The following is a 13,934-nucleotide window of genomic DNA, read 5'->3' on the forward strand; positions in this document are numbered from 1 at the left end:
TTACTTTATGTCTAAAGCCAAACACAGTAACAATGGCTAGAGGACACAGCAAGCTCTATTCTGAGCACACCTGATGCTTTACAGAAAAAAGGCCAGTTCTTGGTTCCATCCCTGTCTTCATGCCTCAAGTACCCTGTTCCTGGGTCAAGTGGAACACCACTTTAAAGACAAGGCAGTGTGCCTTTCCTCCAGCGTGCGGAGGCAGACTGATGCTAACCATCTGGATTTTCAAAGGGCTTTGGAAGGCTGACCCGACCTGTGCGGCCAGGTGGGCTGATCCATGACCTTCAGCAGGAGCCTGGAGCTGCTCACACAGCACAGGGTCCCCTCACAAGGAACAGGGTACTGCCTGAGCAAATACCCCCCCAAAGCTGGGGGAGGAGGAAACCTGGAAAAAGTGAATGGAGCTTCACAAAGGGGTAAGAAAGGGAAACCCAGCTAAAAACACAGGGCCTTGTGCTACCTAGCATAGGCCCACACATTTCAGATCCGCCAAGATGCCTCATTAAGACAAATGCAATTAATTTTCCAAAACAACTAATGACTAGTCATTTTTTTTTTAAGTGGGCTCCATGCCCAACATGGGGCTCAAACTCATGACCCTGAGATCAAGAGTCGCAAGCTGAGCCAGCCAGGCACCCCTAGTCAAAGACCTTTAAAAAAAAGAGGGGGGGGGGAGAAAGAATAGAAAACGCAAGACTACCGTATCAAATGAATGATGAACATGAAACCAGAACTCACTGGCCCAATTTCTCTAGTAATATGCACTCAAAACATAACAGAAAATTCCTGTTCTGTATTATCTGACAAGTACATAAAATGACCCACTAAGTAACTGGGATAGGGAAGAGGAAAAACTGAGGGTGGGTGGGGTTGGATGCCACCCCTCCTTTAAAACACCCTACTATTATTCATTTAACAAACACACGGACATGAGTACCAGGTGAGGTTAGCGACAGAACAGGCTGGTAGAACACAGGCCTCTAAGATCTGCCCAAACATAGAAGTGTTCCAGACTGCATGGTGGATGGAATTACTATTCCCAATTCCTTTCCTTTCCTCACACCTACTCACACCTTTTCCAACACCATGTGGCAGTCCGGCCCACTGGAGAAAGTGGGCTTCCTGCCCGTTGCTGCTGGCTTGGTCACATGACTTGCTCGGGCCTACAGGATGCTGGTTTGAAATGTGTCCTTTCACAGCTCTGCCATCACCATGAGAAGGGCTTCCGCCCTCCAGAATCCCTGAGGGCTCAGGCTAGAGCCCAGAAGGAACCCATGTGCAACAGACTGAGGTTCGACCTGCAGCAAGGAGCCACAACATGAGCCACTTAGCAGAGACAACCCAGATCAGTCAACCTTCAGCCAGTTCAACAGACGCATGAACACGAATAAATGACCGCTGGTGTAAGCTACCAAATTCTGGAATGTTTGTTACACAGTTCTGTTGTGGCAACAGCTAACTGATACATAAGGCTCCCCCAGAGGGAATCCATAGGCCACTGAAGGATAGCTTCCCCCACCAAGTTCACAGAGATATCAGAACTACTTACCAGGCTCACCTTTCTTCTTTGAACCAGACTTCTTCTTTGCAGGAGCCTCTTGCTTTGGTGCATCTTGGCTCTGGACCATATCTGCATTTTTGCCTTGGATAGGAGCTGACTCTGCCTTTTTACCCTGATTGACAGATGCATCCACCTTTTTGCCCTGGTTGGGGGACCCTTCTGACTTTTTGCCCTGGTTCGAGGTTCCCTCTGCCTTTTTGCCTTGATTGGGGGCCCCCTCTGCTTTTTTCCCCTGGCTCACAACACCCTCTGCCTTTGTGCCTTGATTAGCAATGGACTCTGCCTTTTTACCCTGATTCTGGGCCCCCTCGGCTTTTTTGCCCTGATTCTGGGCCCCCTCAGCTTTTTTGCCCTGATTCTGGCCCCCCTCAGCCTTTTTGCCTTGATTCTGGGCCCCCTCTGTCTTTTTGCCCTGGTTAGGGGTCCCTTCTGTCTTTTTGCCCTGGTTTGGCGTTCCTTCCTTTTTGCCCTGGTTGGGGGCCCCCTCTGCCTTTTTACCCTGGTTGGGGGTCCCCTCTGCCTTTTTGCCCTGGTTTGGGGTTCCCTCCTTTTTGCCCTGGTTAGGGGCCCCCTCGGCCTTTTTGCCCTGGTTCTGGGCCCCCTCTGCCTTTTTGCCCTGGTTCTGGGCCCCCTCTGCCTTTTTGCCCTGGTTCTGGGACCCCTCTGCCTTTTTGCCCTGGTTGGGGGTTCCTTCTACCTTTTTGCTCTGGTTCTGAACCACTTCCACCTTTTTGCCCTGAATGGGGCTCCCCTCTGCCTTTTTGCCCTGGTTGGAGGCCCCCTCTGACTTTTTGCCCTGATTCTGTGCCCCTTCTGTCTTTTTGCCCTGATTCTGGGACCCCTCAACTTTTTTGCCCTGGTTGGGAGCTCCCTCTGCCTTTTTGCCCTGGTTGGGGGCCCCATCTGTCTTTTTGCCTTGGTTGGGGGCCGCTTCTGCCTTTTTGCCCTGGTTTGGAGTTCCTTCTGCCTTTTTGCCTTGATTCTGGGCCCCCTCTGCTTTTTTGCCCTGGTTCGGGGCCACTTCTACCTTTTTGCCCTGATTCTGGGCTCCCTCTGCCTTTTTGCCCTGATTCTGGGCTCCCTCTGCCTTTTTGCCTTGGTTGGGAGCCCCCTCTGCTTTTTTGCCTTGGTTGGGAGCCCCCTCTGCCTTTTTGCCCTGGTTGGGGGTTCCTTCTGCCTTTTTGCTCTGGTTCTGGGCTCCCTCTCCCTTTTTGCCCTGTGCAGTGCCAGTGGCGGGGATACTGGCCTTGGCACCCACTGGGGGCACAACCACCATAGGCACCTCCTTGGGAGCAGTTTCTAAGATGGCAGCCTTGGAGGCAAGAACTTGGATGGAATTCACTACAGAACTGACTGCTGGTTCCACCTTTGCCACTTTTTTCTCCTTTTTCTTTTTGTCCTTAGGGGAGGAGGCGAGCTTCTCTTGGGGCATGGCTGGTACCGTGGCTATGGGGGCAATGACCACGGGGGACTGGACTGGGGTTGGAGCCACAGCTACTGCAGGTGCCCGCATTGGGTCTTTGAGAAGGATGGTCATGTTGGGGACTGGCTCATGGTCGGGTATCTTCCCGTTAGGTTTATCTTCCTTTTTTTTGGTCTTTCCTTTCTTCTCCACGGTTTTCTCCTTCTTTTTCTTCTCCACTTTTTGGTGGTGAGTTTTCGCCATCTCCTTGCGCTGGTTGGCCAGAGCTTCTTCATAGGACGTCTCCTTCATGGAGAAGGTTGACACAAGGAAGATGCCAATGGCAGAAACAACCATGAATCCACCGAAGACCACAACCCCCAAGGTCTGAGTGTCGTAAATATCCATCTTGGCTTGCTTTCCTTTCACCTGCCAAATACATACATGTAGATTACTTTTTGTAGGAACTGCAGCATTTATCAGTTTCCATCCTCATCCCTACCCCCAAACTTAAGCTTTCATTAATTCTTCAGACTGGTAAGTTCAAAGAAGAAACAAATTCCTGCAATCTCTGATGTCATACATTCCTTCCTGCCCCTCTTTAGAAGTGAGGCACCTTTTTTTAAAAAAAAAGATTTACTTATTTGAGAGAGAGCAAGCGAGCATGCACTCACGGGGTGGGGAGGGGTACAAAGAAACTTAAGCAGACTCCATGCAGAGCCCGATGTGGGGCTCAATCTCAAGATCCTGAAGCCCCACGGGGGCTCGATCTCATGACCCTGAATCACAACCCGAGCCAAAACCAAGATTCAAATGCTTAACTGACTGTGCCACCCAGGCACCCCCAGACTAAGTTTTTATGCAAGATATGAGCAGCCCCCATTAGTGCTAGGATAGGAAGCAATAGAGCAACAGCAGCGTACAGGTCTGGACACGTAATACCCTGGAGACTCAGAAGTCCCAATCACAATTCTATAGATTCTCTATTGCAGGGGTCAAAGATGCACATAAACACATGCATGGATGGGGGTGAGCAATGGGGAGTGGTGAGGACTGTGGCAAGAATGTCCCAGCAAATGAGGGGGAAAGCATCACCCAGCCATAGCTGATTGTTGTAGAAATATGAGCTCCATGTTGAGAGATCGCTTACTTTTACAAATTAGGCTAGAAATCTTTTTTTTTTTTCTCTAAAGTGAAATCAACGGATTAAAAATAAAAATACCATGTAAACCAAACCAATCCCTCTACAGGCTTTCAACTGCATGCACTCTGGCCAGTAGGTCCCTGGCACACCATCTCCACTCTGTTGTCTCCCTTCCCCAGTGCTGTGATAAACATGATGACCAAGGGTCAGAGACAATCCTTCAGAATCCTGGAAAGCGATCAAAAATTTGTTGAGAAAAAAATGGCCTTCAGGATAGTTCCTAAAGAGCTGCAAAACTTGTGGGGTGCGTGTGTGGTTGAGGGTCAGACTCTTTATTTCAGATCAGGTCATGATCTCAGGGCTATGAGATCAAGCCCCGAGTCAGGCAGGCTCAGTGCTGGGCATGGAGCCTGCTTAAGATTCCCGCTCCCTCTCCCTTCCCCCACTTCTCTCTCTCTCTCTCTCTCTCTCTCTCTCTCACACACACACACACACACACACACACACACACACACACAGAAGGAGTGGCAAAATTTGCAAACAGGAAGTCAGGGAAAGTACACCAAATAACAGACCCCAGGTGTGGAATTTCATGTCTGCAGGCTGCAAAGAGGGAGGGAAACCACGGTCATCAGACCCAATCCTCACCCCAGGGAGGGAGCCCTGTGCCTGACGACATTTTCCAAACCAAGAGCACAAGCCACCTCTTTTCACTGCCTGTGGACCAGTCCACAGCTTCCTGGCTGCTAGCCCAGGCTGGGTCCGACTTCAGTGAGGAGCCCCAAGAGGCTTACTTATTTGGATCTTTCCATCTTTTATCAACTAATTTTGATGCTACTATCACAGTCCCAGTTCCCTGGACGGATCCTAGGCCCCAGTAAAGAGGAGCAGTGATGGAATTAGTGAACAGAAGACAAGTGTAAGGCAGACAAGCGAAGGTGGAAAGAGGGAGGAGGGCACAGAAGGAGAGAGGTCAACAGGCTCCCTTCCTGGCATGACCCCTGCCCCCCCAAATCTCTAGACCTTGGGGCAGGCCAGGTCCAGGCTTGTCAGTTGAGATTCCTCCTCCATTGGGGATGGCAAGAGAGTGGGAATTTCTCAACAACAACAACAAAAAAAAATCACAAAATCCAAATTCTGACAGTAGGGCATTTTAATGAAGGGACTGAGAAGAGATTGTTTTACATGTCTCAGCATTAAGTTCAAAGAAGAATCGTTCTCATCACAGAACACACACACAATTTCACTTTCTTAGTAAGTCCCTTGCTAGAACAGGGTTAAAGGGACTCGTGACAAAAACTCCATGGCCCGCGCCCCACCCCCCGCCGTAACCCCCACCAGCTGTGGCTAAAATATTTGCTTCCCCCTGACTATCACCCTGGGTCTGCAGGACCGGGGAACCTCTTTATCACAGCCATAACCTTCACAAGTGAAGTGTGACGTGGATTCATGGAGCCTTCGAATCCTGGGCAAGTGGATTCTGACCTCTGGCTGTGGGTTCTGACAGTGGGAGCCACAGCCAGGTGCCCTCAGGAGAGGGTGTCCCAAATTAGCCTTTCTAGGAACACACTCACAAAAGAGGTATGGGAAAGGAAACTGTACCCTACTTGGCCCTGGAGGGAATCCAGTGGATGGAAGGGCAGGGACAAGAAGGTGTCGAACGTTCTACAGTCTTGGTGGACATCCGTCCACTAGAACTCTGGGTCCTCACGAGGACCTCTCCAAACTCTGCCAACACAGACACGTTCAGGTACAAACATCACATTATAATCACTGTATGAGTCTATTCTGATGACAAAAGTCCTCTGACACACTCCCCTTCTTCTGAGGCAGTGCGATGCCAGGGGTCTGAGTGGTGCCATGAGCCCCAAGCAGCTTCTAAGCAACTGTACCCTCCAAGAGCCAGCTCCCAGGGAGCTGCAGGAGGGTCACGGTGCTAACGCAGTCACCAGGCTCTTACAAAGCAGGGTCTGTTTCCTGCTGAGCACTGTAGGATCGGGGCAGCCTTGTGGTGGAGGCAGAAGAGCCAGGGCTGAAAAAAATTGCCTTGAATCTTACTCAAGTTAGGCCAATATGGGATACAAAAATATATCCTCTGTTGGGAGCACAGACTCCACAAAAGCTAAGCTGGGGAGAATATTTCTTCCTCTGCTGCACACACAAATGTATGTTTGATGGCAGCCCGATATGTCTTCCAAGTTTGGCAGAACGGGCTGCTTGAAAAAGAAACCCTATTCCCCACCACTAATTCCTGAGTTAGAATTTTGTTAAAAGAAATCTTTCACAGGAAAAATGAAAAGCCCTAGTCTTGATAAGTAGTACCCCGAAACATTTACAGTGAAGGCCATATCCCCACAGACAGCAAGGAGTGCCAAGGGAGAGGCAGCCATCTTGTTGCTCTGCAGTTGGCTTGGGTGGGGCAGGAACATCACGGAGAGATCCCAGACTCACAGGGGCAAGAACACCAGGGTTGCCTCCCAAGTGTGCTCTTGACACCAGCATTCTGGGGGCTTTGCTTCTGAAATTCATGCTGTCACAAAAGGACCCCCAGCAGGAATGTCTCTCTGGGTTTCCCACAGGGCCAGGTCCAACTGGGCAAAGAACGGGGCCAGATATGTGAACATCCACACATCTTATATGGGCTGACCACAGAGAACCTACGTTCAATGGCTTTGGGAGAGGTCTATGAACTAGGCGCTTGTACTTACTATTGCTAGTACACTTAAGAGTGTAGAGCAGAAACGTCAAGGTTCCAGGAGGGAAGGAAGCAAGAGGCCACCAAAGGCTTGGGGACCACTCCCAGGCTCGGCTGGCGGAAACTCACTGACCACCTTGAGGGTCCTGAGGGAATAGGTTTTCTTCCGTTCCTAGGGAGTAAGGATTTAGGGAGCAAACGTGAGTGGAAGCCCTCAGTTCTTTAGACATGACACACATCTGCTAACTCGTGTGGCCCACCTAGCTGGTCCAAATTGGCCACTTCAGGCCAATTTGGCAATTGGGATTTGAGTAGGTTTTGTGAAGAGACCCTTTAAAGCACCCCCAGGGCCGGGTCTCATCACTGGGCAGCTCCTCTGCTGTGGGCCAGGGGAAGGGAGACTCGTGAGGCAGGGGTGTGCTGGGCGGGTGTCCAAGAGAGCAAGTCTCCAGATGCACTTTCTAGGCACAAGGTGACCAGCTAGGAAGATACAAAACTAAAACAAAGTGACAGTAAATCAGAGACCCTAGCAGATACAGCCCCATCAGGACTACCATCTCCTAAGGTTTTTTTGCAGAGGAGAGAATAAGAGGAGGGGAAGGGACGGGGGGGGCGGGTAGAGAATCTTAAGCACCCACATCCAGAGTCAGACGCGGGGCTCCATCTCACGACCCTGAGACCATGACTTGAGCCAGAATCAAGAGTCAGATGCTTAACCGACTGAGTCATGCAGGCGCCACCCCCTCCATCTCCGACGGTTTTCAAATATTGTGAAAAATACTGTGACCCTCCATTTTCTACCACCCCAACTCTCGTGTCACAGGACTCTGAAGTGGTGTTGATTGGGGTTGGAGGGGGGCTGACTGGGCTCACCTCTGGGTCTCCACTTCTATCAGATGCCGTGCTGACCATAGGTTTTTTGGTAGAAACATTTCATCAGGTTAAGCTATCTTGAATTCCTAGTTCCCTTTTCTTTTCTTCTTCTTTAACAATTGGGTACTGAATGTTAGCAAATGCTTTTTCTTTACCACTTGACATTTTCTCTAATCTGAAATGGGTTGAATCACAATAATATATGTTCTAATGTTAACTCACAGATGGTTCGTATGGTATAAACGCTTCTTGATGTTGGGCCTTTTCTTTTTTAATGTATCACTAGATTTGTTCACTTTTTTTTTTTTTAATGTGAGATTTGCATGTGAGCTCATAAGTGAGAGAAATCAGGTGTCATTCTTATGACCCAGTTCTTATGTGATCTTGGTAGCAAGGTCACCTGCAGCTCATAAAATGTTCTTTGTAGGTTTGGTGGAATCTGCTTGTAAAACTGTCAAGATCTGTATTCCCAGCTCTGTTCTTGATGGTGGGGGGAAGAGGGAGGAAGCTGAATTTTAAGTGCTAATTTAATTGCATTTTTCCACTCAGTTTTATTGAGATAGGACACAGGACAGAACTGTGTAAGTTTAAGGTGAATAGCACAATGCCTTGACATATATAGAGAGAAGAAATGATTCCCACACTAAGTTCAGTTAATACTCATCATCTCATATAGAGACAAAAACAAGACAGAAAAAAAAAGGAAAAATGTTCTTTTCTCCTTGTGAGGAGAGCTTCTACTCTCTTAACGACGTTCAGACACGCCACACACAGCGATGTTAGCTTAGTCATCATGCTGTCTGGTACGTCCCTGGCATGGACTTATGTTGTAAGCGGGTGTCTGTACCTTCTGACCCTCTTGCTGCAATTCCCCCTCCCCCTGCCCACGGTAACCACATGTCATCTCTTTCTCTAGGAAACTGGTTTTGGGTTTTTTGTATTTTTTTTTTTAAGATTTCACATGTAAGTGAGATCATATGAATTTGTCTTCCTCTGCCTTGTTTCCCTTTGCATAAGGCCTGCAAGGTCCTCCATGTTGTCGCAAATGGCAAGGTTTCCCTTTTTACGGCTGAATAATATTCCATGATGAACGGGCACACACGAGGATGTGTGCAAGTGTGTGTGTGGCACAACTTCTTCATCTACTCATCTGTGTATGGACTTAGGTCGTTTCCAGGTCTTGGCTGTTATTAATTGTTGATTCAATTTCAATGATGATTCTAGAACCAGCTTTTGGGTTTGTGATCCAGCATGCCTAATTTTCATTATTTCTTCTTCTTATTTCTACTGGTTTATTCTGTTCTTTCTAACTTCCTGACATAGACATTTATTAATTTCCAGACCTTTCTTTTTTCTTGCAGCAAATACTTAAGGCAATAAATTTCCCTCTAAGTACTGCTGTGGCTTCATCTTACAAGCTGTAGCACACACACACTATTTTCACAGACTCGTGAGGTGGCCGTGTCCTTAACCCCCCTAACACTGGGGAGTTTTGAATTATCACTGACAGTTCCTCATTTAACTGTGCTGTCATCACAGACTCTGTTCTGTGTGATATGGGACAAAGTTTTCAGACTTTTAACCAGGATCCAGACATATTAATAATTTTTTCCATGACCCAGGATGCAGAAACATACACATTAGCATTTGTATATGTGTGTGTGTATTGTGACATACAACATATAAATAATGAGCTTTCATGAAATAATACTAGTACACAGATGCACCAGTATTCTCTACACCATTAAAACATTTGAAAAGGTTTTTTGTAATCAATTAAATTGATTTTGAGGCTCAACATACTGATTTAGACTATGGTATTTGGTATATTTTGCTAGACTGTGGTCAATTTTTATAAATATGCATGTACTTTGGAGTGTAGGGTTCTATGCATATCCTTAGTTTGAGCTTAATAATGTTTTATAGAACCCTGTTTTGCCAGCTCAATCTAATAGCTATTGAGAACTCTTAACATTTTGTACCATGATCATGGACTCAGTGATTTCTCCTGGAAATCTGTCAATGTGGGCTTTATTTGAAGGCCATCTCATTAGCTGAACTTTAAGTCAGCATTGTTACATCTTCCTGATACAGCCTCTGCTATTTCCCCCTATTATATAGTGACCTTCTTTATCCCTAAAAATGAATTTCTTTTTCCCCCAGGAAAGTCTAGTTTGTCTGATTATTTAAAAAATTATACCAACTTTTGGGAGGTTAATATTGGCCTAGAATCATTTTCTATTCTTTACTTTCAACCTTTCTGCATTCGTATGTTTTAAGTAGAACTCTTAAAAATAGCATAAAGCTGGATTTTATTTTAAGACCAATGTAGCAATTTGTCTTTTTAACTGGTAGGTTTAATTCATCAGCGCCTATTGTGATTTCCTATATAATTGGACTCATTTAAACCTTTATTTTGTCATTCCTATTTATAATCCTTCTTCCTTGCTTATTCTGCCCTAACCCCCTTTATTTCTGCATCTATTGGACTATTAAGGTTTTATCTCCTTTTCCTCTATGGTGTTTGGAAGTTAATACATGCTGCTCTTACTATTTTTTTAGTGACTACTAAACTTGTAACTAAAAAGTTTTTTAAAGATTTTGAGAGAGAGAGAGGGGCGCCTGGGTGGCTCAGTGGGTTAAGCCTCTGCCTTCAGCTTGGGTCATGGGCTCAGGGTCCTGGGATCGAACCCCGCATTGGGCTCTCTGCTCAGCAGGGAACCTGCTTCCCCCCTTCTCTCTGCCTGCTGCTCTGCCTACTTGTGATCTCTCTCTGTGTCAAATAAAATTAAAAAAAAAAAAAGATTTTGAGAGAGCACATGCGTGCACACATACATGAGTGGGGGGAAGGGGCAGAGGGAGAAGGCTCCCCGCTGAGCAGGGAGCCTGATTCAAGGCTCGATCCCAGGACCCCAAGATCAGGACCTGAGATGAAGGCAGACACTTAACCCACTGAGCCACCCAGGCATCCCTAATCAAAATGCTTTGTCCCTTCCATATTCCTAACATACATCTTTGACCTCATTTCATGTGTCTCCAGCCACGTCCTCAACAGCAGCAGAACTGGAGAAGGTCTGACGTCTGGTGCCCTTCCAACTGACATGAGCCCCTTTTCCAACCTGATGCATTCCCCCCTTCTCCATCACACCCCAGACCTACTCCTTGTTTTTCCTCAGACAGTTTATGTGTGCATTCCCTAAATGTTGACCAATTTATTCGCGGACCACTGCTTCTTGCAGCTTACCCCCTTCTTTCCAAAGTACATCCTTGACCAGCCCTTTCAGCAACGAGCAGCTCTGGATCAACTTCTCAAGTCCTCACAGATCTGCAATAATGTCCTTATTCCACCCGCACTCTTCAGGAATGGATTAGCTGAATACAAAATCCCATGCTGACAGTCCTTTTCTCTCACCACTTTGAAAACATTATTTTATCCGTCTTCCTGTCTTCTGGCTCTTTCTGGTGGGGGAGGAGGAGTTATTATTGGGAAACACACTATTCATTTGTTGTTCCTTTATGACACCTCTAAAAAAAAAAATCTCTCAGAACTTTTAAGATTCACTTTTGGGGTTCTAAAGATTCAACAAAATATTTTTAGGCGTGTATCTTTATCTTATTCAGACTCATTGTGCATCCAGAACTTGAGGGCTCACATTTTTCATAAATTCTGGAAAACCCCAGGCCACTTTGTTCTTTGAAAATGTTCTTGCTCCTTCTTTGTGGCAGGATTCCTAATTAGACCTCAAGCTCTCCGTGTTGCCACTTGGGAAAACTCAGATGTATGATCCACTTCTCCAACGGTCTCTTCAGCTGAATCTAACCAACTCTATAATCAGTCCTTCGAAGAAACAATTTGTTTTCAAGTTGGCCTGTTTTTTCCCCTGGTATTATTTTTCCCATAATATTTTTTCCATTAATGTTTTTCATCACCCACTTTAATGCCTTAAATAGTGATTTTGTGTCACATCTTTGGTGGGACTTTATCAGAGGAAATCCTGTCTGGGCTGAGTTGTGGGCTTGTCTTAGAGCAGTTTAATCTTTGCTTCAACCAGGCCCTCAGAAAGGGAAAAGTCATGGACTGATTTTTACACAAGGCATGGGCTTCCCATAAGCAGGTTCTCATGGAGACTGACTTGGCCCCAGGACAAAACAGATAAGCTCCTGGGTCATCTCTCCTGGCCACTAAGTTGCCCTTCCCTTGAGAGTGCCGCCCTTCAAGGGAGCGGGTTTCACATGCGAGGGTGAGGGGAGGCTCAGGTCCCATCCCCCCTCCCCCCCAACGAGCCCCCTGTTCCCACGGGGTCATGACAGCCCAAGACCTAGGTGACTCCAGCTGACAGACTCCACCCACACCCAGGGTCAGCTTACTTCTAGGCCTCCCTCATTCCCCTCGCCCTCCATTTACAGCCCCTGGCAATCTCTCTTAGTACTAGCTTATAAGCTTAGCTATGCTTTTTTAGAGAATGTTTATTAACTTTAACATTTCTAAGTGTCTGGAGAAAAGGGTTTTCAGATCACCTCATCCAAATAATAAGTGTAATCTCTGATTTTTTTTTTTTTAACCCAAAGAAACTAAGAGAAAATTCGGTCACTAAACAACATATTCTGAAATAATTTATTTCATGTTTTAAGAGAATGGAAACAACTTTAACAAACAACGCTGTACTCATTTTAAGGAGAGATGGAACACTAAAAATAGACATGTATTCTATTATAAGCCTTTGCTTATTCATCGGCTATTTCAGATTCAGTTTCTATGCCTAAGGAAAAAAAGAAAGAATTGACAAGTTTTTGTTTCTCCAAAGTAACAGTCTTTCGAAAAGTAAGTACTTCAAAAGGCCTAACTCCTCCTAGAGCTTACAGGCTTTCCCTCATCAATGAAGACAACAGGCCTCTAAGGTAGGAATCCAGAACCCTGACTTCTCAAAATGATGATAATTAAGATGTGCTGGCCCATGACAGAATTCTTAATGGGCCAGACACCAGGCTCCCAGAAAGCAGGGACCAGTCTCTTCGGCACTGTATCCAAGCAAACCTCAGCACATCAACACTCCCAAGTGCACGATGAAAGAAGGTTCTACAGAAAATTCCATTAGGATAGGAGTTGCACATTAAATGGCTGTGAGGATCACATCCAAACAGAAAAACATGGGTATCCTGGCAGAGGAAAATAAGGCACACTGTGGGGATTTACATGCTTTTGGAAAGACTTATTTCTTGATTCTTTATAGTTTTCCCACCATTGCAAATGTGGTATATGTTTCATTCTGTTCGGTGTCGGTATCCAGAAACATAACAGATTTCTGTAGGGTGACTTTGCCCCTCCAACAACCTCGCTTAATTCTAGGACACCTCCTTAGATTTTTAAAAATATTTTCTACATACATAAGCATCCTGCCTATGGATCATGGCTTTGTTCCTTTCTCCCCAATCTTCCTTATCTTTAGCTTCACTTTTTCTTGACTTTTCCCTCCAACACAGTGCTAAAGAGAAGGAATGACAGCAGCCATCCTGTTTTTCCTTTTCTCAAAGGGAAAGATTTTGATGTCCTGCTCGTTAGTGTGATGTTTGCTTTTTGTAGATATCTTTTGTTTATTTCAGGTTCTTGGTTCTCTTCTTGGTTCAGCATGGTAAGTTATATTTTCCTAGAAGTTTATTTATGTTGTCAGAACTTGCAGAACTCTTCCCATGTGGAGATGTTAAAAAAAAAAAAAAAAAGATCTTCTATATATGGTGTGTGTAGAGCCCCCTCCTCGGGATCCTTCAGATATTTTTAATAAACATCTACAACACTGGATTTTATTTCCTTTATTTTTATTTAGCTCAAGTTGTTCGTTCTAACCACTTACCTTTTTAATGTCTACTACACCTGTAGTAAAGTCCCATTTTCCATTCTTGAGAAGATTTTGCCTTTTTCTTGATCACTTTTGCTTGATATCTGTCAAGATTACTCATCTTTTCTAAGAATGAAATCTTGGCTTTGTTGGCTTCATCCATCTACTTACTTGGTTTCGGTTTCATTCACCCCTTCTCATCCATACTTTCTTCAGACTGGTTTCAGTTTATTTTGTCTTTTGTAACTTCTTGTAAATAATACTTCAGCTACATCCCACTAGTGTAGAATTTTCATTACCACTCCATTTCCCCTTTTACTGACCTAGTTAAAAGCATACTTTTACAAAATTTCCAAAAGTGGAGATTTTCTATTTCTTTTTATTTGCATTTCCAGTTTACTAAACTGTGGTCAGATTACCTG

The 13,934-nt window shown here is 45.6% G+C and overlaps 1 protein-coding gene across 3 annotated transcripts in view; it reads right to left on the reverse strand.

The window, feature by feature from the left end:
* Nucleotides 1–13,934, reverse strand: part of RRBP1 (ribosome binding protein 1) — a 63,376-nt gene that overhangs the window by 36,640 nt on the left and 12,802 nt on the right. For all 3 annotated transcript variants that reach the window (XM_032859231.1, XM_032859230.1, XM_032859229.1), the window contains exon 2: nucleotides 1,553–3,395. In XM_032859231.1, the coding sequence (XP_032715122.1) occupies nucleotides 1,553–3,374 (1,822 nt within the window). In that variant the 5' untranslated portion in view covers nucleotides 3,375–3,395. The remainder of the gene's footprint in view (nucleotides 1–1,552; nucleotides 3,396–13,934) is intronic.

Source organism: Lontra canadensis, unplaced genomic scaffold (assembly GCF_010015895.1).
Source record: "Lontra canadensis isolate GAN:19392208 unplaced genomic scaffold, GSC_riverotter_1.0 scaffold16, whole genome shotgun sequence".
NCBI classification, from domain to species: domain Eukaryota; kingdom Metazoa; phylum Chordata; class Mammalia; order Carnivora; family Mustelidae; genus Lontra; species Lontra canadensis.